Here is a 23,509-nt window from a genome sequence, read left to right on the forward strand (position 1 = left end):
CTTTATTTGCCTCCCTTCTATTCTCCGCCCCATTTTTCTCCAGATGCTGTTTCAGTGGCAGACATTATTCTGGCATCAGCTGGGAAGTGGCTGTTGGTTGGGGGGGCCGCTGGTTGGCTGTGGAGGTGGGGGCGGCTGTAGACAGAAAAAGCCCCCATCAATCAATGCCTGACAGACCTCAGCTCAATGCTCCCCCTTTCCCTCTCCCCTCTGCGTGGATATAACGATTGCCTCTGCAGTTTTCTATTCCCCTTTCTTTTCATCCCTCATTCTCATGCCAGAGGCCCCCACAGCCCCCTCCTTCCCAGGACCCGAGCTTGCACTTTCTTCCCCTGGGGGAGTGGGCCGTGATGATCTTATGAGAGGGACATGTTATTATGGGGAGAGGGCGGGGAGCTTTTAATGGTTGGTGTCGATTATCAGACGTACACAAATCATCCTCCAGGCACCAGAAAGACCATTACTTGATTCCTAGGGAAAAGCCTGCAGAGAACTCCCGTACATTAAAGAAGCATTGGCAAAGTCAGTAGGTTTTGCCTATTCAAGAACTTGTTGTACACCGGTGTGGCTGCTGTTCAGCATAGGTAAAAGTTAATGGGGTAAAGGAGAGTGGCGTGGAGTGTCGTTAAGAGCAGTGGTGTTCAGTGTTATGGCGTGGGGGAGATTATAGTGGAGTGTCATTGAGGGAGTAGTATAGAGTGGAAGAATATAGAGTGGGGTAGAGTGTCTGAGTATAGTGTTGTGGAGTGGCATAGTGTTGTGGAATGGTGTAGAGGGTGTTGTGTAGAGTGAAGTAGTGTTGAGTGACATTGAGTGGAGTAGCATAGGAGAGTGTTGTAGAGTCAAGTGGCATACAGTGGATTAGCATAGAGGGGAATGACTTGGAGTGGAGTAGTGTGTCATAGAGTAGAGTGGACTAAAGTAGTATGTAGTGGCATAGAGGGAGCTGCGTAGAGCGTGATAGAGTGGACTAGTGTTGTAGAGTGAGTGGAGTGGCATGGAATGGAGTAGAGTGTCATAGAACTGGGTACAGTATAATGGAGTAAAGTGTCATAGAGGAGAGTATCGTAGAGTGTCCTAGAGTGAAGTGGCATAAAGTACAGTGGTGCAAAGAGTACAGTGCAGTGGTGTAGTGCAGACTGGATTTGAATTAATTGGTGTAGAGTGGTGCAGTATAGAGTGTGGTGGGCAGAGTAGATTATTTCAGAGAGTGAATTTGCATCAAGTGGAGTAGAGCAGGGTAGGGTGCAGAGGTGTAGTGTGGAGTGCAGTGGTGCAGTATAGATGAGACTGAGGTGGACTGATGTACAGTGTAGTTGCATAGAGTGCATTGGTGCAGAGTGCAGTAGAGTGGTGTAGAGTTCATTGGTACAAAGTAGATTGCGGTGGCATCGAATGCAGTGGCATAGAGTGCATTGGCGTAGAGGAATGAAGATTAAAGTATTGCAGAGTAGAGTGGTGCAGAGAGCAGTAGCGTAGAGTACAGTGATGTAGAATAGCGTGGCGTAGAGTGCAGTGACAGTGCAGTGGTGTAGAGTGGGGTAGCGTATAGTGGCGTAGAGTGCAGTGGAGAAGCATAGTTAGCATAGATTGCATTGGTTTTGAGTAACGTGGTGTTGAGTACGTTGAGTGTAGAGAGCTGTGGTTTAGAGTGGGGTAGAGCACAGTGGCACAGTATAGAGTGGTGTTGAGGGCTATGGAGTAGAGTCGCACAGTGTAGAGTCAAGTGGCTAAGTGCAGTGGCGTTGAGTGAAGTGGTTTAGAGTGGTGCAGAGTAGAGTGCAGTGGCATTGATTGGGCAGAAGAGTGTAATGTAGGGTGCAGTGGCATAGAGTAAGATAGTTTCAGCGTAAAGTGAGGGAAGGGGAATGATGCAGGGTACAGCGCAGTGGCATGTAGCAGTGGATTAGAGTGCACTGTTGTAGAGTGGCATAAAGTGGAGTGGTGTAGAGTGGAGTGATGCAGAGTAGAGGGAAGTGGCCTAGACTGGAGTGGTGTTGAGTGCAGCGGTGCATTGTAGAGTGCTGTAGAGTGCACTGGCACAGAGTGGTGCAGAGTAAAGAGCAGTGAAGTGGCATAGAGTGCAGTGGTGCACAGTAGATTAGAGTGGCATAGGATATAGTAGTGTAGAGTGCATTGCTGTAGAGTGCAGTTGAGTGCAATAGTGTAAAGTGCAGTGGCGTAGGGTAGTGTGTTGCGAGGTAGAGTATAGTGGCATACAGAGAAGTGGTGCAGAGTAGATTATCGTAGTGTATTGTTTTTCAGTGTATTGCTTTTCAGTAAGTGGTGTAGATTGGAGCGGTGTAGAATGGAGTGGAGTGGCGCAGGGTAGATTGCGGTGGCCGAGAGTTATAAGCAAATGTAAATTACAAACCACAAAGGTAATGGTAAGCACTGTGCGGAATGCATTCCTAGAGATCTTTTCGTATGTCCCCAGGATGTTGTTAGCAGACCAGACAGCTGTGCTGTACGGTAGGCTTCGACCAAAACAATCTGTTAACCATGGTCAGGATTTAAACCAGGGTATTGGGACCAGCCAGCGCAGGCCCAAACACCACCTCCATATCACTCCACCTTCATATCATTTTAACACAAAACCATCCCTCCACCACACCATTCTTCCACAGTAACATTCCACCACTTCACCATCCCACTACTGCATCATGCCACTTACGCCTTAATTCCACCACTGCACCATTTCACCACCGCACTATTCCACTACTGTCCCATTCCATTGCACCATCATGTCACTATTGCATGAGTCCACCGCCATGCCATTCCAACGCAATACCTTTGCACTTTCCTTTGTCACACAAGGCCACTGCTACACTTTTTCATTGCCGCACAATTCCAATGCCACATCATTCCACCAGCCGGCTACCATATCATAGCACTGCAGAAACATTCCACCCCCCGCAGCATTCCACTGGTACACTTTTTCACCAACACTCCGTTCTAGCTTTGCACCATTCCATCGTCTCGCCATTCTGCCACCACACCATCGTCATGTCCATTGTCAGTAACTGAGTGGTGTCGGGCCACTGGCAGGACAGTGATGGACAACAAATACCACCATGCTAATGCCTACATTCCGCCTGTCCGCACTGCAGGGCTGCGTGGCATAACCAACACCTTTTAGTGATTCTCAGTTACAGACTGAATCCACCCTGCACTTCTGTCCAGAGGCCTCCTGTCACCACATACTCACCACCCAGGTGGAAGCTGACACTCCTCAATTTTACTCCCCGTACACAAAAATTGGCCAGGTCATTCCTGAAAACATACGTACTTAATTCCCTCTTGAATTCTTGCAGTAACTTGTTCAGTAGGTCATTAGTTAGCCATTTATTAACCTAAGCGGAAGAGCATCCTAGCATTGCCTCCTCGCAGACAGGGTTATTAAATGGCGGCCCATAGTGATCACCATAACTTTAATGCTGGGAGGCTTCAGATGACTGTACGTCTGTGGTATTTCTGTTGCCTGAACCTTGGAGTGGAGTGGTGTGTAGGGTCAACGACGAGCATACAATCAATGAGTGATAGGAGCGGTAGCTGGATGGTTGACTGCTCATGTACTGTTCTTTAAGGGGTGTCCTTCAATGAGGTGCTGCCTATTCTTTTCTTTTTTTTCACTTTTTAATCTCCTGATTGTTAATTTTCATTAGATGTTTGGTGGCTTAAGTTTCGTGCCATTTGTTCAAGTGTATCCCGCCAAAATCAACGCTGTGGTTATTTACAGACGTCCCTGGAAAGCAAGATTTTGCTAGATGAATGCGATTTAAGGGTAGAGGTTCAGGTACTAGTCCTTACAACCCTCGCCTGGGTCATATTAGTTGTAGCTGACAGCCTTTGCTTGATCTTTCATCTAAATGGAGGAATAGTATGGAATATTTGCTGCTTTTCCGGTCAATGACATTTGGCTTTTGCCTTTCTAAACCAAATTTAAATGCAGGTTGAGATCACTGTTTAGTTTTCATTGTGTGGAAGAAGGCTTGAAGCAGGTTTTTCGAGAAATCCCAAAGGTCGCCCTAGGCATTGCCAGTGTAACGCACTGGCAACTGTAAAGGGCAAACCCAGCTCATAGCAAGATGGTATACATCAAATGGTGTTTTATAGATTTAAAATGCATTATATGTTATGACAACGTCACATATTTGCAATGTTTTGAACGGGGATGTGAAATGACTTGCCAGAGTTTCAAAGTTTTCATTGAGATGCCAAAGCCTTGAATTGACCCGTGGACCATAGTGGCCAAAGCCAGCAGCGAGCGCATAATCACTCACTTCTGTTGAGTTCCTTATGAGACTATAGATCTTTTCTGCAAGAAGTTTATTTGTGTTATTCTAATTATGGCCATTGCCATTTTGTATGATGGGTGTGGCATGGATTACAAGTCCTTAAAATGAAGGAGTTTGTAGACCCTCTAATATTGAAACGTTTCTGAAAACTGCATTAATTAATGGGTTTTATAGCTCTAGTCACCTTTGTCATTGCACAGTGGCACTTGTTAGGTCGAGCCTACTAGACAGCTGTCTGGTTGAAAAAGACCTATTGTGGGCTTACAGCCTGGTCGATGCTTACCATTGGTTGGCTTTGTCACTCATGTTCTTGCTTCTTATTGGATGCCTTGCCTCCCTCCGCTTGTGTTTATTCACCTCCTGGAGCATAACCTCTGGGCTACTACAGGCAAGCACATGGCTGAAGCCGTGGAAAGCATATTAGGCCTCGGCAAGTAGTACATTTCCATTCTTACACTTCCTTCTCCTTTAGAAATTTCACTTGGAGTTTCCTGAGTAAAACAAACCAGGACATTTACAGAGATTAAAACATTGAATTGAATTTACAGTTTTGAAATACCATAGATATGTTTACTTTTCCTCCAGTAGTTTGAAATGTTTTCTTTTGCTTTCTTTAAGCAATACTTTACAAACACAGACAAAGTCAACAGCTCCCTTGCCTCATAAACTAGACCTATTGGATTTGCCAATGCTTGTGCCAGCTGCTTGCCCCTTCATTTGAAGTCGGAAGAGCCGCTGTTTGCTGGGGAGTGTTGTTTGTTGCTGTTTTGCTGTGTGCGGTTAATGGTCCGGTCAGTGGTATGTTCGATGTGTGAGAGTAAAATGAGTTCAGTTTAAGAGGACATTTGTCCACATTCCTTAAAGCTGTGAGGGATCTCCTTGCTGCATGAACGGTGCATTCAGTGTGACTGTCTTGGTGGCGGTCTGTTGTGCGAGGTGCAGTTATGGTATTCTGAGATGTGGGCGAGCGACTTTTAACCAAGAGGACACGATGTAATGAAATGCATAGGAACAAGAGAGACACCCCGGTGCTAATGGAGTTATTGAGAGGACGGCCGAAGTCTGTGCAGCTAGTAACCTGCACTCAGCTGCCTCAGGGGAATTCAGAGACAGAGATATGAATATTTGTTTAATTGTTGGAATTAATAGGGCCTGGAAATAGTGTAATGTTTTAATTGACATTTTTGAAGGATTAAGTGATTCTTTGTTCTTTTTAAGTGCATTCAGTGTGTTGAAATGTGTTTTTCAACCGCTAGGATTTTTCATGAAATAAACTGAAAACTACAGAAAGCGTGTGTCGCGGGTAAGGTTAATGGACTTGTACCTCTGTCAGGGGCAGAAAGGATAAGTGACGGCACAGGTAGCCCAAGCTCACTGATTTTTTCTGTGCCTCCTACCCTATACTGTCCCCACAGGTGCTACAACATCAAAAAGGAGCATACAGGCCCTACTTGGCACCATGTACGCCCTACTTGCACTATATTGAACCAGAGACACCCTCTGTGCCCTGTACACTTGGTTCCCCGTCAGTTTACCTGTAATTTGGTACAGCAGGGCAAAGGGGATTGGCCGCCCCTTCTCATGCAGGGTCTATCATGGCTCTATAGAGAGAAAGTGTTCTTTCCAGTTATTTCCGGCCCCTCCCTGTAGAATAAACAGAAGGGGTGGAACCTGCCACTAGCAGAGACCCATGCATTCTTCCAGTACATATGTTTCTTACAGTGTAATAGACAGTGGGTGAATGTTCCACCAGATCCACAAGAGGGCGCACTTGTACAATTCACCTCTCCACCCATTTAGCCTAGTCATCCATTCTGACTCTTTCGGCAAATATAAGTAAGCTATTGTTCTATCTAAGGAAAATCCAGCCCACTAAACATTGCCTCAACGCTTCAAACATTAGACCACTTCAAGCAGATGGATAAATGCCATCATCAGATTGAAAAATTAGTCAACCTGAAGGCATCAAAGGAACTTGAAGGCAGGATACAACTAGAACATAGTGGGTCAGCTGAAGACCGGATACAGCTTGAAGACAAGATAGCACATGAAGTCAAGTAGAGTAAATTGAAGACAGGAGACACCTGAAAACAAGATACAACATGAAATCAAGTAGAGTAAGTTAAAGACAGGGGACAACATGAGGACAAGATACAGCATGAAGTCAAGTAAAGTAAGTTAAGGACAGGAGACAACCTGAAGACAAGATATAACATTAAGTCAAGTAGAGCAGCTTGGAGACAAGATAGAACATGAAGTCAAGTAGAGTAAGTTGAAGACAGGAGACAGCCTGAAGACAGGATACAGCATGAAGCCAAGTAAAGTAAGTTGAAAACAAGATACACCATAAAGGCAAGATACAACATGACATCACTTAAAGACAATATACACCATTAAGTCAAGTAAAATAAGTTAAAGACAGGAGACAACCTGAAGACAAGATACTACATGAGGTCAAGTAAGTTGAGGACCGGATACAATTAGACGAAGGCCTGCAATTCGAAAACCAGATCGCATTTAGAACAGAGGAGTTCAGCTGAAGACAGGGATGCAACTAGAAGAGAGGAAGTAAATTGAAGACAGAGCTACATCTTGAAGAAAGGGCTACAACTAGAAGATAGGTATACAATTAGAAGGCAGGGATGCATCTTGAAGACTGGGATACAGCTAGAAGACCGGTACGATAACTTGAAAACCTGGATACATATGAAGACATGGCTATAACTAGAAGGCATGGCCCTAACATAGATTAGGCACGAGTATGGCACTTAAATACTTACACAAGAGGTAGAAAACACACACAGACACACACACATCCCCACACACATTAGTAGATCAGAAAGTTAACTTAGTATGCTGCATTGCCTGATGCAGGAGTTTACACACCAGCCTCTCTTCAAACAAGAGTTTATAGTCAGAGCTTTTATATTTGAGAAGCAGATATTGTGTTTTCTTGGCTTTAAAGAGATATAGGGGGTCATTCTGACTCCCGGCGGGAGCCGCCAAAATATCGTACCGCGGTCGGAAGACCGCGGCGGGTATTTTGAGTTTTCCCCTGGGCTGGCGGGCGGCCTTCAAAAGGCCGCCCGCCAGCCCAGGGGAAAACGACCTTCCCACCATGAAGCCGGCTCGTAATCGAGCCGGCGGAGTGGGAAGGTGCGACGGGTGCTACTGCACCCGTCGCGTATTTCACTGTCTGCTATGCAGACAGTGAAATACAAGCGGGGCCCTCTTACGGGGGCCCGCGACACCCCCTACCGCCATCCTGTTCCTGGCGGCCGAACCGCCAGGAACAGGATGGCGGTAGGGGGTGTCAGAATCCCCAAGGCGGCGCAGCATGCTGCGCCGCCTTGGAGGATTCTGACGGGCAGCGGAAAACCGGCGGGAGACCGCCGGTTTTCCTGCACTGACCGCGGCCAAAGCGCCGCGGTCAGAATGCCCTAAGGGGCACCGCCAGGCTGTTGGCGGTGCTCCCGTGGTCGGTGGCCCTGGCGGCCACCGGCCGCCAGGGTCAGAATGAACCCCATAGTATGTTTTAGGTTTTTGAATAGATAACCATATATTCTAGGGTATGACCAAATCTAGCATGTTTTAGCTTTGAGTTACAATGCCGCATGTTCTAGGTTTTGAGTAGATGTTCTGGGTTTGCCAAAGGATAATGTGTTCTAGGTTTTTATTTTATGCTGTATGTTCTGTGCTTCAAGATAGATACTGTACATTCTTGATTATGCATTGATGCTCCTCTCCGTGCTCTAGGTTTGTCAACATATATTGACAGAACATAACATGCAATTGTAAAATACTTGTTTTTCTATGGATTTTTTGGCACTGAAAACAGATGTTTAATATTTCCTAGTTAATGGTACTCATTTTATCCACCTCAGTAGGATGAAAGGCAGAGGGACATGCCAGGATTCTAGCCTGTGAACAGGGAGTCAAACCCAAACCAGTGCACGCATTAGTCCTCTAAGCCACAAGACCTGGCTTAATGTTTTGTGTACTGAGTAGATACTATTGGTCTCACTGCAGAAGTTTTAGCTCATCAATGAGGGATCTGCCACCAGACAGAAGCTCCTGCCCCACGTCAGGTGTCCCTGAAAGGCAGGGACTGACTCCAGTTGTAGTAAATCTGATTTGCATTGATCGGTCCCTTTGAACCACCCCCACACCCTCAGAACGCCGTCTTTGTACACAAGATTGGCTTTATGGAGCCCTTGCTGCATAGACCATACACTACCCATGTTTGAACTCGTTTTTTGCAGGTCCCATTTGGGCTGTGGTTATTAGGTTACAGTGGGTCTCTTCGGCATCCGCTGCAATCAGCGTGTCTTCTGAAGACCAACCTCATTAGAGGATGTACCTAGAGAAATCATCCACCCTGAGGGAAGGAGCCGCAGAGGCCAGCTCCCTACAGATTTATCACTGTGGATCCTCGGGTGTTCACTTCACCTCCCAGTGCTTATGTGGAGCTCTGGGAGTTAATGAGTGAGCGAACAGAAAATATCCACTCAACATTTTCCCGCCTTCTCTGAAAAAGAGGGATTATTTGTTCAATACCAATCCACCAGGATTTTTTCCCCAGAATCATTTCACGTAACAAGTGTTCTATATTCTGGGTTTTGAAGACAGAGTATATTCTAGGACTGTGAGCAGACACAGGTCTTTCTTATGACATATTTGGGTAATTTAGAGAGTGTCTGAATTTTCACAATAATACTATGATTTGATTTGATCCAGGCTTCAGGCAGATGCCGACAGTGGCTTGGCTCGAGGTCCTCTTATACCTATGAGTCCTAAAGGAGCCTTGCCCTTGCGTGGTTTCTGCTACCCACCATCTTACCTCAATCAACTAGCCCCTTCTCTACAAGCCCCTCCTGCAGTAGTGGTTCTGCCTGTTGCTGCACTGTGACTATTCTGCACATGGGTTGACAGTGTGGAGGACCCTGGAGAGTGCTATGAAAGTATTTCTAGAGGTATTTTATTTTATGATTTCTGTTCAAGCTCTTTCACAGCCTTCTGCATGGTGATGATGGGCAGCCCATCTGAAGTGACGATCTTAACCTGTGGGAGGTGAAAACGTAGAAAGCCTGCATAATGCTGTGTTAAAATTTGCCAGTAGCTGAGTTCTGCATTTTACAATCTTGATGAGAACTCTGGGGTTTGGTAATGGATGTAATTGCCTTCATTGAAGATGTTGAGTCTCTCCTGCGAGTTACTAAAATCTGTCTCCTTGTTCACTCAGGAAAAACCAGGTGATATCAACATTAGAATAGAGTGCTCTGCATGCCATTAACTCAGATTTGTTTTCTAGAACGACTTCTTGTGTCAGTTGATTTAACATATGTGTATATATTTGAGTTACTGAAATAAATAAATGAATAAAAAAAGACAAAGCAGTAACCTTCGATGTAAAACCTGAAAGATAAAGAAATACCCAGCTAGTGGCTGCTATGTGTAACCAGAAAACCTGTGCTCAATCCCGGTTATCATGTTTGACTCCACTTTGTGATCTTATACATTATCTTTATTTATTCTTTGCCTCCTTTTCATCACATTTGAAATACAGATACCTCAGTTCAGTATGTGTGCTGTACAAAAACCTCTCTTCTAGATGATTTAATAGATTTTAATGCTGTTCCATCTGTAATAATCTAGTCCTCGAACATTGTACACATGACAACTGAATTACTGTTTGGTTCATCAGTCGCATTGTCCTCAGGGTGGTGGGTGTATAGGCATGAATGTTTCATATTTACACCATCAGGTCTAATCAGTGTCACTTAATGCAATGATTCAGTCTAATGCACAAAGGTGAAATGCTTTGCCATGTTAAAAAATAGACTTTGCTGAATTTTAAAGAGACTTTATCATATTTGTACCTGATGTTTGCTACACAGTTTGTATGCCATGTCTGCCAATGACTCGGTTTATGGTAATGCAGTTAAATGCAATCCAGACCCTTGGATCGACTCTCCCAAATAGTTTACTGGCTTGTAATTAACAAGTAAGCTGTAATATTGTATAACATTTCTAAAGTGGTAACACCACTCTTCTCTACGCACGTGTTAAGTGCACTGAAAATGACTTTCTTCGCATTTAACACGATATCTCACTCTTTGTGACAGATTAACACCCCATGTATGGTATAGGTTTGTGATCTGATATTGTGAGATACCTTTTTGATCCTAAACTGTGTGTTCTAAGATATTGAGCACATGCATCATGTCCTTTGTTAGGGATAACTAGTACGTTTTAACTGCTTCAGCAGATATTCTGTGAATTTTAATCAATTTTGCAAGTTCTAGAACCTGCATGATTTTGAGCACACGTTCTGTGTTGGGGACACAAATATGTTTTAAGTGTTTGGGCAGATCGTATATGTTCTGGATTTCTAATTGACCTTTTCCTCTAAAATCCACCTCTGTGTGCCCTCTACCATCTAGAATGTGTGCTAACCCTCTCTATCTATCCTCTTTCCCGCTACAGAAATACCGCTACCAAGATGAAGACAGCCCTCCCTTGGAGCACAGCCCGGCCCACCTCCCCAACCAGGTGAAGGGGCCCGAGCTGGTGCACGTGTCTGAGAAGAACCTATCACAGATCGAGAACATTCACGGCTATGTCTCCCACTCGCATATCTCGCCTATGAAGGTACAACCTGTGGTGGGGGCTGCATGCGTAAGCTTTTGCAGGGCATGGGTTAAAAACTTCACAAGACCCCCTCTTCTTTTTAAGTTTTGCAATAGAAAAAAAGTTTTTCAGAAAGACATGCGAACATATGAGTTAAAAGCAATGGGTGGGCTGTAAGCACACAGAGTAGATACAACATGTGTCGAAGAGACAGCACATGTGCTGCCAAGGCGAGACCTAAAAAAAGGGTTTCCTTTTGCTACAACATCTAGAGCCACCTAAAGATCTTGGCCTTTGCTTCCTCGTTATAAGTAGGACTCCCAGTTATGCTGTATTTATTTTTCTTACATTTCCTTCAGTATTTACACATATTTCCTTTTTGCTAATTTTATCTGTATCCCTATTTATCTTAGGTTCTGTGGAAAAAAATTAAGCTGAAACTGTATTTCCCTATGTTTTTAACCGAAAAATGTACGTTATTTTAATGTCTAACAGTTTCAAAGATACTAAGAGACTTAAATGCTAAATCAATACACTTTAAAGAAAATATTAACCTTTTAGTAACACTTGTATGCATGCATACTGCTCTTTTAGCATCATTATTAAAACATCTTTGCTTTTTTTTCTTCTTACCTTGCTAAACTGCACAGCTATTGGCCTAACAGTTATGAATGACCTTATTTAGAATTTCTCAGAAAAGATACTGATTTACATTTTTATCCACATTTAAAAATATATACAGACAAGAACATACACTTTCTGTCTGTTTATCTGTGAAAATCAATACAAACGGAAAACAGGGAGCCTTAATTCTAAATGAACTGCTAGGCCTGATTTTATATTACCTAAATACATTTGTGGCATGAACACGGTGCCCTGAACATCATGGGGCTCAAGGTAAAGAGCCCCTCTTCCTCTCCATTGTAATCCCCCAACCCGGTTATGTTTGATGGTGAGGAATGAGAAAGAACTGCCTATGCAGAATGGAGCAGAGGGGGTGAGAATTGAGGGCCAGAGGGAGGTGCAGAGAGAGAAAGCAAGAAAGAGAGTGCAGGAGAGAGAAGAAGAAAGTGAGCGGTCAAGCATGGAATAAATGCATGGGATATGAGGGGAATAGAGGGAGTCTGGGAAGAAGTGACAAAAGGGAGTTGAACAAGAAAAGAATGAAGGATGCTAAGAAAGTAGGCACTAAACGCAAACCAAGAAGAAAATAAAATAGGGAGGTGGAGAAGGAGGCAACACAGAGAATTAGAGATGCTGAGACAATAAAGAAGCGGAAAGGAGGGAGTGAAGACATTCAGAGAACATGGGAGTAAAGAAACCCGAGCAGGAAGGCACAAAGAGGATTTGAGGACACCCGAACATAGGGAGGGAATTAAGTAGAAGAGTGATGGTGGTGATTCAGGAATTCAAAGAATACAGGAATAAGGGGGCGCGAAGAAGAGGAGAAGCTGGGGTCTTAGAATAGGGAATTATGAGAGGTAGAGACGAAAAGAATAATGGGAAAGGAGAATGAAGGAAGGTAATATAGAGAACAAGAGAAGGGAATATGGGGAATAAGGGAAGATGGGAACACATTGAATATGAAAAGAAGGGAATAAAGGGAATTACAAAAGATGGAATAGAGACAATGAGAGAAAAAGAAAGCTGAGAAAAACAAGAAAATGGGATTCAGCGGAAGGGGGAGTAAAGGGAGTTGGAGATAGATTAGAAGGAAGCCGAAAGTGAAGGAGTAAAGGCAACTGCTGGGATGTTGCAAGGAGCTGCACATGATCGGCCACGGCTTGTATAAATAGTTTAAGGTTTAAGATGGTTTTGAGGTGCTGTGACAGGGTGTGCAAAATGGAGTTTTCACTGGATGGTTGGGCTTTCTGCCTGAAACCGTGCTGGGGCAGTGGGGATGAAAGGCAGAGGGCAACCAGTGGGGATCAGAGCGGAGGCTAAGGGTAGGACGGTGTTGGGTCAAAGTCTGGGAAAGAGTTTTGGGGTGGCCAGTTGGAAGAGTGGAGGATGAATGTATGGAAAGGACAGTAGAATGTTGGCCTTAGGCGCGAGTTAAGTGAAGCGTGAACTGGGTAGGTTGTGGCCACTAGAAGTTTAGTGAAATGGCCTTGGCTAGGCTGTCCTGGGACAAGCTGCTGGTGTGGGGTATACGTGTAACAAGAATGCTCACAGGGTAGGCTGGCCTGTGGGTGTTTGAGTGTAACTGGAATGCCCACAGGGAAGGCTGGGCTGTGGGGGTATGAGTGTATGAATGCTCACAGGGTAGGCTGGCCTGTGGTGGGATGAGTGTTTCAAGAGAGATCAGAGTGTAGGCTGGCCTGTGGGGGTATGAGTGTAGGAATGCTCACAGGGTAGGGTGGTCTGTGGTGGGGTGAGTGTAAGTATGCTAGGAAGGTAGGCTGGCTTGTGCTGCGATGCATGTAGCAATGCTCAGTGGATAGGCCGTCCAGGGGTAAGGCTAGTGTATACATGCTCGGAGAGTAGGCTGGCCTGTGATGGGGTGACTGTAGGAATGCTGGAAGGGTAGGTTGCCCTCTTGTGGTGGGGTGAGGGTAAGGATGCTCAGAGGATAGGCCGGCCTGTGAGAAGAGTATAGGAGAATGGACAGTGAGTACACTAAACTCTGCCGCGTTGTTGTTAGCTGCACAGAGAGGGACAGAAGGGGATTAGTGCGAAAAGCGTCGATAAAACCTTGCATCCGGAATCCTATCTTTCAGCTTATGCGGGAGAAGTAAAATTGCTTACTTTCTCATCCAATAACTCTGAGGCTTGCTTGCCCTCTTGTGGCTGTGGAGCAGACTGCAGTGCCCAGCGAACGAAAATTAAATGCACCGCACCTTTATGGATCTAGGCAACTTAAACAGAAATAGCGTCGAATTATTAAGGAAACAGAAAATTATGTAGGGAACAAGGCTATTTAAACGTCTTGTCAAAATTATTAGTTAGTTCGTCAGTTTATGCATTAGACAGAAAAGGAGAGCAGAGTCCGTCTCAACAATTTAAAGCCCCAATTACGACGCGAGGGGCAGAATTTCTGCGTGGAATCCCACACAATCATAAGTGGACTGGTATTCCCACATCTGTATTTTCTGGGTGTGGGGACACCCGACCCAATTTCACCGGCAGGAAACAGCTGCCTGGCATCCCAGACCCATAGCTTAGCTTCCGCCCAAGCCTCAGCCTAGACATTAGGTGGGCATGTAATGACCCTCCCTGCCAGTCAGGGTTCTACTCTTCCCAACAGCGCAGCTTCCCTTAGGGCCATCTTAGTGCAGTGTAGTATGTAAACAAATATGTGACCCTTCGTCTGCCACTCTAATGCCTTCTGTGTGCAAGACAGAGGGTTGCCACGTGCCTCTCATGCACTGTTGTAGAGGTGGAAGTAAGTGCCCTCACCGAAGACCTTACTCGGGGCAGCAGGTCACGTGTGGGTGCTGGCACACAGTAATGGATGGGTTTCAGGTCACCTTACAACATTCAGTGACCAAAAAGAGGCCACTCACTTTCTTAAGCACTGACTAGTGTAATGATGACCTCCAGGAATGACATTTGTCCTTTGGCCCAGTGCATGGAGTGTAATGTTATTTTGCTGAAAATCACATCGAGTTATATGCTGTGTGATCTGGATGAGAGAAGAGGACCGTATAGCGCCAGAGCGTTTGGCATCATGAACTTAGGATCAGCAAGTCCAGTTCTGCTTCGTGGCGCACTTTCACTGCTCTACGCAGATTTTAGCGGATTGATGATCATTCGCTTCCTGCTCTGGGAGCTGGGTTTCACCTTCTAACACATTCAATCCGCAGATTCCCCAATAGCAATGGGGTTCCCTAGAGAACCCTGTAGGCTGTATTGCTAAAAAAGCAGTGTCCAGCTTCCACAGTTCAGTAGAGTTGGCAGACAGGCTGAGGTTCTCAATAGGTTAGTCATTCTCTGGTGGTGAGATGGCACTGATGAAAGAGCACTGAAGGGGATCACCTGCTGTTCTGCGGTGCTTGGCATTGGGTGTGGCATTGTATGTACTGTGGTCTCACATTGCTGTTTGTGCTTCCTTGCGTGCCTCTCCTGTGTGAAGGACTATGTGAAGATCACTTGTGACGTGCGAGGGCACCTCGCATACACCTGGTCTATGAATACCCAGCAGGCTTGCCCTCTTAGGTTTCTGACTTGGCTGGCACCTCTGATTACATCAAGATATCCCTTAGGCTCCTTTTGACCCATGAAATACCCCTTCATATCCGGTCCTTGCTCATGCAGGAGTGGTTGATGGATCATTGCGTGCAAAGACTTCCTCTTCCATAAAGTCTCAAATGCTCTTCAGCCTTGCGGAGTTGAGTGATCTCACTACATCTACAATCCCACGTGGATCCTATAGCGTATTTTATAGGGTTGTCTTTAGTCTTGCAGGGAATAGGAGACCAGAGTTTTACACCAAAGTTGTAAATTGCTTCTTTGTCTCCACAAATGCTCTTCCTGCTGTATGCACAGATAAAAGTGATTGTCTGAATCTCTTCAAATGTGCCTTCTGTTCGCATGTGCCCTGCCTGGGCCAGGAATGTCAGATGTTATTAAGATGGCAAATGGTTGCGTTTCTCAGAGTTGACCTCCCTCCTCCCAGGCCAGCATCATGGGGCTCTCATTTCAGAATCCAGACATCCTCTCACACTGACCCCCAGCGTCAGATGGCCAAAGAAGTCCTCCCATTGCCCTGTCCTCAGTGACCACCAAGGATAGCTGAGCACTGGGAAGCCAAGGTTCAACTCCATAGGTTACTCTGAGCATGAAATGGCAGTGAAGTCCTTAAGGACTGGACCATCTGCCTAGGAGGATCCCCTTTTCAACCAGTTCCTGACCTGCACAAATCAGCCTGCTCTGACTCCATCTGGGTCAGTCAAGTGTTAGGCCACACACCTGGGGCCCAGTACATGGTAGGTATGATTCCATCGCTTCCTTCAGCTTCTCTGAGATTGTTCAGTTCAGCCATTCTCCTGCCACCCCTCGAACGTCTTTGTCTTGGTTTATTGGTAGGCCTTTGCCCCTAGTGCTTGCTGCCACCAATGAGGGTATTTACACCCCAGCCGGACTGTAGCTGACCTCTACACCCACCCACTAGGCAATGACATGTGCTCCAACCTCCTCCCTTTAGTCTGTCCCCAGTGTGTACCACATCACCCACTTTCTTGGTACCATGGTGTCTAAAAGTGAATGTGTGTGACCTAAGCCAGACACCTTTTGCACCCAGGCCATGTCCAACAAGCTCCTACCACATCACACCAACCAGCCATCCTTACCCTGCTTCAGAAATCAGTGCGAGCAATTTGACCCTCCACCTCTAAGGTTCGATCCAGCGTTCATTCTGGTACAAACGCTGCTTTCACACTAAATGTGGCGAGCCGCAGTGGAAAACCTCCTTGTCCCCTGGTGGGCACATAAGTAAGTATTACAAGCTATTATGAACCTAATCCTTATTTGATGGTATTACTCTCATTCACACCAGCTACATCTGTGTACCAGAATAAGCCCAGCCTCACAAAATAAGCCAATACCACACACTGCTTCAGAAAATAAATGAAACTAGCTCCCCCCATATAATGAGTGCTCTTGACCACATGAGCTTTTCTCTCCTGTTCTATCAGATTCGCCTGTTGTTGCTTATACCAAAAGGGAGGGAGGATGGATTTCCTCCTCACTGACTTGCGCTGTAAGTCAGTGAATACATTAATTTATTAAATTGTGTGTTTATTAAAATGTTTTTGCATAGTGTTATGTATGACTTTTTGGTTATTTTAGCGTACAGTAAAAATAGTGTCAGTAGAGAGGGGGCCATAGCAGCATCAGTTTGATATCCATCATCAAGTGCTTAATTTGTGCCAGTGGTTTCCAGTGCTCGGCACCTGCACTCAGTAGTCAACACCGGCTCTTAAGAAAGTCCGCCATATGGGGGTGCTGTTTCCTAATTTTGAAATGAGAACAACAAGAGTTATTTCATAATTTACTATGCATTCAAAATGACAATTACTTGCTGCCCAAGCCATTCCCATAGTTTTCAGTGGCTTGGAATAGTCTGAGCTGTCACACTTTTAGGAGTGGGATAGTTAGTAGTTGTGCTGGTTCAGTCATTAGCAGCGCCGGCAGGGCCGGTGGGCAATGCAATCTGCAGTGGCCTCCTGACGAGGGCCCTAGTATATATATATATATTTTTTTTAACAAATTAGGCACTGCCTTCATGGTGAGTTCAGGGTACAAGTAGAAGTACTCAGAGGTAATGTGCGCTTCCTGAAACGCTGCATTTGGGCTCTGCCCCCTGGCATGGGTTCAGAGCGCTTCACAGTCTGGGTCTTGAACTCTCGGAGTCCTGTCTCCATCTTTGATCCTATTAACACTCTTGAGGTAATTAGGTGTGCAGAAGCAGGGCTTAGGCCCTCTTAGGCGTGTAATTGGAAGCAAGACTTTGCGGACATTTTAGCCTCACGTCAGAGGAGCTCTAATGAGCTGCAAAGAGTACTTCAAACTCGATCACAGCGTCTGCTGTGAGTCAATGAAGTGCCTTCAAGGCTGGCTTTATGCGGTCGCTCCTCTGTGGTTCAGGCAGAGCATGGTGGCTTACTGTGGGAGGCTTCGCATCTTAGCATGCTATGAGAGGCTTCGCATCTTAGCATGCTATGGGAGGATTAGTATCTTAGCAATGGACATTTTTGTGTTTTGGGGAATCCTGTGCAGAATGTTGCAGTACTTTGATGGACTGGACATACTGTCCAAATAAATGGGTGTTCTGGGGTGATACTCTAGGCCAACATGTTGATATGGGGAGCAATGAAAGGTTCTGCATCCATTTAAACAGTTCTGTAATTAAAAATAAAATGAAAAGCATAGCTTAGCAAATATCTTATTCAGTCGTATGAATTAGCTGCTCCGTGAACTCTAAATTCTGAGAATGCAGTAGATGGCACTGTTTCAGAAATTAATCTGATGCAGAGTGGCATTGATTTATTACATGGCAGTTTACTCAGACAAAATGAAGATGCCTAACAATAGATAGGACCAGGAATAGATGCAGAACTAATGTAATGTGACAAATCTTGTACTTGACAAGCTATTTGAAAGCACAAATCGAATGATTATACTAATGGTCACCATTTTACGCCAACATACACCAGGCCTAACCTGACTGCGCACTGCTCCACACCATACACCTCTGGATACAGCCCCTGCTTCCATTTCATTCAATCTAGCATTGTGCACAGTTTTAAAAACTTTGCAATGATGAGGTATGATTGTGAGGATGAGGGAAGGAGGCGACCTGTGAGATTAGCGGCCGAGCAAGAGCTGGTGACAAGACCAAGTGTACCAGGTAAGTGCGACCCCACGACCTTGTTGGTCCAACACAGACTGCGCATGTCTGCTGTTTTGCGATTACCATAGGATATAATGGGATCGTAATCTGGTGGGCGGGATATCGGTTACGTTTGCGATACAGTAAACGCCACCGCCAAACTCTAAATCAGGCCTTCAACCTCTAGGCGCATGCTTGAGAGACTGAAAATGAGTAGAGCACTGGGACCCTGAGGAAGAGACAGGTGGACCGGGGAGATGGAGATGGAATAAGGGAGTGAAGCCAGGGACACCCTTGAAGAGCACCTAGAAGAAACATAGCCTGAAGTTACGACAGGGCAGCAGCTGAAGAAGAGGTTAATGGACAGGAGCTTCACAAGTAGGAAAATACATGAAATTACATGTGTTTGAAGAGTCAACACAGCATAGGAAGACAAAAGAGGAAGGTGGAACAGTAGACTGAGTGTGAAGATGAATGTTTTTGCCATTGGAGAAGTTGCAACCTTCTATTTATTGGACAGTCGGTGTGAGGAGGCGGGGATACAGAAGCTAAGAGGTTCTAGGAAATGAGGGAAGAATCTGAACTTAAAGTGTGAGCATGAAGACCATATGGAGATGCGGGATGGGGGTGAACAGAGACTGGAGCAAGGAAAACGAGGAAAGAAAAGAAAGCAGGATTTATGCTTGTAGTAAACAGTTTGGAGGTGAGAAGTAGGAGAAGTGAGACGTAAGAAAATTACTTTATTCAAACAACCAAGCCCATTAAAGTGCAAGCAAAATATTTTTTGAAAAATGTACAAATCAAGCACATGTTTCTTATTTAAAATATGCTAAAAACAAATGAACCTCTATACAATTACCAGTATAAAGTGCACATATCTGTTTACAATCTCATGAATGACTGATGAAAGGAAGATTCAGCAGGTCTGCAGATTTTGGCCTAGTGTTTCAAAAGCTAAGTGAAAACATGTGATTACATTTGTCAATGCTTACCAAATAAAACTGCACGTGGGGGCCTACCTCTAAATTATCACAAATGCTATTTAAAGTACTATGCTCTGGAATGGTGACATGCTAAATCTAGAACAAATCAAAAAGTCGAGTTTGGCTGCCAGAAATGGCTCCCTGTAGGTGTTCGGACAGCAAAAAAAAGAAGGAGATAAAGTCCTAAGAAATGCACTATAGAAGGGAAAAGAGGTCTGTTGATGGAGAGAATTCGAGGACCCCCTGATTCCGGAGAGACGCGTGTGGAACCAGCGCCAGCCGGGATGTAGGAGGCGAGCGTCCACAGTGTGCACCTCCAGATACCAAGAGCAGAGCTTAGAGGCATCGACTGTGCCCAGTGCAATAATATTTTTGAGTTCTGCAATCAAGGGGTTTATCTGAAGCCTGAGGACCTTAAAAACTCGGGCTTCAGCCCTTCTAGAGATCTACTAAATTCTCCTCTGAAATGGAAAATATTACCTGACTGTTCCTTATTTCCTCCATCTCAACGCACCCGGCTCCGCTCTCTTCTAAACATCTTTTAAATTCAGAAATTAAAGAGAAATTATTACCAGATGATGCTTGACTTACTCCATGACACCCTCTCCCCACCATCTTAACACTCCTGCTTCACTCCCTGCCTTGTAACACCTACCTGTAGAAAATAAAGTGGTCACGAGTGTCCCTGCCCCCTGGCAAACTCCAAACTGACGAGGTGGACGCCGCTTACAGTCCGGCCATCCTGCTTTGGGCCGGTCCTGAAAGGGGAACCTAAGATGGGCCGGGTTCAGTTTCCGAGAAACGCTCTCTGGGTGAACCCCCAGCCCTTGCAGTCAGTGCTTCTTTTGTCCCCGCACATCTGCTGTGCTCCCCTGTGTCCTTGCCTTCTTTCCAGGAACCCCGCTGAACGCTGCAGCATTTCAATCTGACAACTGCTTGCACCAGTGATGCATTTGCCTTGTTTACAGCCGAAGTTACCTTGGGAAGAGCACGGTAAAAGTGCTATTTACAAGCACAAAATTTTACAGCGAATGATGGAGTTCAGATTGGTAATTTAAGAGCGCAGCTCAGTGTTCTAGTTCCAAACTCAACAATCATTAATTCTTATTTGGTCCCAAACAAAGAATCAATGCCGCCTCATCGGGGGTTCATCTTTTTTTAAAATAAATATTTATCATTTTCAGGGTGATACAGAAGTTGCTTATTTAAATCGTCATTTCAATTACAACAAAATCTTCTATGGTCTCAGTTACATAAAATAGGGAGGAGAGTCATTCCACAATCACACATGAACCCCTGGACCTGTAGAGGCGGGCGACCTCTCCAATGGTTCTCTTATGATATCATGACACAGATCCGCAACCCCATGTTTCTGCTCTCTTGATCTAAGCTGTTGAACCCTACCATCTACGGAGGTTTAGTTTCTGGTGGGTTTGATAGTTTTAGGATCATTTCAGCCCAAGTGGCCAAATCTTCCACAACTTATCTCTCCTGGTAGCGATCATAGGAGATCCTTCCACAAGGGCCCTTGCTATCAGGTCCCTTTCCATTGCCTCTTCTGTCAGACCTTGCAGATATAGCCAGCACATGGCCATCCGGCGTTTTGCCAGTACTGTCCTTAGATTTGTGAATTTGCACCTCACTCTGCTCTATTTCAGTTTTGGGATAATTCACACAATTTGCACACAACTCGTGATCCCTTTTGTTTGGTTTGGGAATGATGCTTTGATTTTTGTTCTCCTTGAAATCCTTAGTTCTGCAGTGTGTCACTAAGGTACACTTTCTCCCCGGCTCTTTAACTTAGGCTTTTGCTCTGAGGTACCTTTTCCGAACAGTATTTCTCATAAACAGAAGAGCTGTTCAGCAGTTTTTGCTGGAGCGTGTGCACAAATTCCTATGAGAGTTAAAATGGAAAAGCAGAACTTTTTTGACCCGCACCCACCTAAACATTTTTCACTCTTGCATGCCAGACTTTAGCTGCCTACAGTGAGTACCTGATATGGTGCTGATCCACCCACGGGGTCAAACATTCTAGGCAAATCAAAAGATGCCTTTTCAAGGGGCAGTTCGGCTGGGCAGTAACCGTACGGTGGCGACTGCCACTGCCTAATGTGTAACTCTCCGTCAACCCCTACATTCCCTTTAACTCTGTGTGTCCCTTTCCATTGTCCTTCCACCCTTCTCTTCATATCTCCCTTTTGCTTTCTCTCTCCCGCTCATGAGTATTTCCTACGCTGTCGCTCCCCCTAAGCCCTTGCTTTTCTGCCCCTTCCATCTCCTCTCCTCTCCGTCACTTATCCCGCACCCATCATGTTACAGTGGCGAATTCTAAAGTTTTTCCAAATTTCTGTACATGAACCCTTAAGGGTCGGATGCTATCACAGCCTGCTACACACTCTGTTAGTGTCAGTCTCCAAAGGGGCATAAACTGTTTAAATAAGAGAGTTGTTCCTTACTATTAATATTTGAGGTGTTTTTGAGAGCCAATCAAATTCTTTTTCCGCCTAACTTACTGCTAGCTTTTTGATAGGATTGTTCTTAGGCTACTTTTAAGGCTTCAAACCCCTGACAAAAGAAGTGACATCAGAGGAGGTGAAGAACTACTCACTGTAGATTGATCCACTGCAAATGTGGTGATGCAAAGTAACTGTTGGTGAGAGGGAAAATCATTTTTTTAGTTTACATCTTTATCCCTGTAATACATCTATTGGATGCATGTCTGATCCTTGGATGTCACTTTCTCTGTCAGTTCCTGTTGCAAAGGCAGGTCAGAAAAAGTTTACTTAATTGTTCCAAAAAGTTTAAGTAATCTGTCATTCTTCCGCTGACTCTGTGTGAGCGAATTCATCTTAGTATCTGTGGTTCCTTGTTTCTTTATATTTGGCTGCATAAGTTAGGAAGTTAACCTATTTTGGAACAGGGCACATTGCGGGCAGCTCTACTCCTGCTCTGCTGTACAAGTCTGCCGCGGCCTTTTGTTTCCAGTCGCAGCCTGTGGTCACTGGCTCTGCACCTGGTCTTTATTGGCATGTCTTCGGGATCCAGCCTGTGTTCACTAATTCTAGGTCTGGTCATTATCAGCATGTTTGTGATGCAGCCTGCAGTCATTAGTTCATAGACCTGGTCAATATTGGCACGAGTGTGATGCAGCCTCCAGTCGCTAATTCTCGACCCAGTCATTATTTGCATGTTTGTGATCCAGCCTGCGGTCATTAGTTATTGGAGCTAGTTATGATTTGTGTGATTGTGATTCAGCCTTGCGGTTACCAATTCTGGACCCAGTCATTATTTGCATGCTTGGGGGGGGGGTCACCGGCCCTGTCAGGGCTGGCTTGCTCCCAGTCTACCTGAGATGACCATGTCATTGTCATGTTGACAGGTAGAGTGCACACTGATCCAAAGACATATGATTGGGAGCACAGGGGACCAGGAGTCTTGGTGTGTAGTCTTTGGCTTTCATCTTATACCACTTACCTCTACGTCAGGCCTGTGTTCTCTTTAAAAGATATAGGTCTGCCCAGACATTGCATTTATCATGTGTGATTTTCCTGACGGTGGCCTTGCACACTGTTTCCGCCCTTTGAGAATCAAATTGCATTGGAATTAAATAGTGTCTTAGGCACAAGGCTCCAGTGTTAAACAGCATTATCTACACTGAACACTGCCCAGTAGACCCTACTGCCCCAGGACCCAGAGAAAAGGCCTCAGACTTCTTCTGTCTTTAATCCTTATCTGCAAACATTGCGAGATCTTAGCAACATAGTGAACTGAGGTGGTGAGTGCACTAAGAACCCTGGTTTTGAAAAGGTGGGCCATGCACTGCGGGTGGCAGGCACCTGTCCCTGCCTCTAAACATGGACCAGTGAGTGAGATTCATTCATGCTGTTAGGAGACCCGATATGTAATTCCCAAAATATGCTATTAATAAGTGCTGTAATAAATATCAATACACAGAATATCTTATACCTGGCTGTTGGGGCCACACCCACCCTACGTGTTGGGCACGTTGGAAACTATGGAACCAGGCAACAAGTTTTTAGGTCGCGCTCATAGGCACTCTGATGTGTTGTAATCTATTTGTGGTCTTTTAACTATGCCCATCGCTTTCACTTGTTCATGGGCTTGGCTTTCAGAAATCCTTTATTACCATTGGTAAATGCTGTAAGTTTGTCCTTCCTTGGGGCAGTTTTGTAATCACCTTGGACACTGACCCTGTTACATGGATAAATGCACTTTTGCCGATACATTTGACTACAAGCGAACTT

General features: G+C 45.1%; 1 protein-coding gene across 5 annotated transcripts in view; it reads left to right on the top strand.

Annotated features, from left to right (window-relative positions):
* DLG4 (discs large MAGUK scaffold protein 4) overlaps positions 1–23,509 on the top strand; it is a 584,369-nt gene that overhangs the window by 368,481 nt on the left and 192,379 nt on the right. For all 5 annotated transcript variants that reach the window (XM_069215534.1, XM_069215536.1, XM_069215538.1 and 2 more), the window contains one exon: positions 10,785–10,949. In XM_069215534.1, the coding sequence (XP_069071635.1) occupies positions 10,785–10,949 (165 nt within the window). The remainder of the gene's footprint in view (positions 1–10,784; positions 10,950–23,509) is intronic.

The sequence above is a fragment of the Pleurodeles waltl genome, chromosome 12 (genome assembly GCF_031143425.1).
Source record: "Pleurodeles waltl isolate 20211129_DDA chromosome 12, aPleWal1.hap1.20221129, whole genome shotgun sequence".
Taxonomy (NCBI): Eukaryota; Metazoa; Chordata; class Amphibia; order Caudata; family Salamandridae; genus Pleurodeles; species Pleurodeles waltl.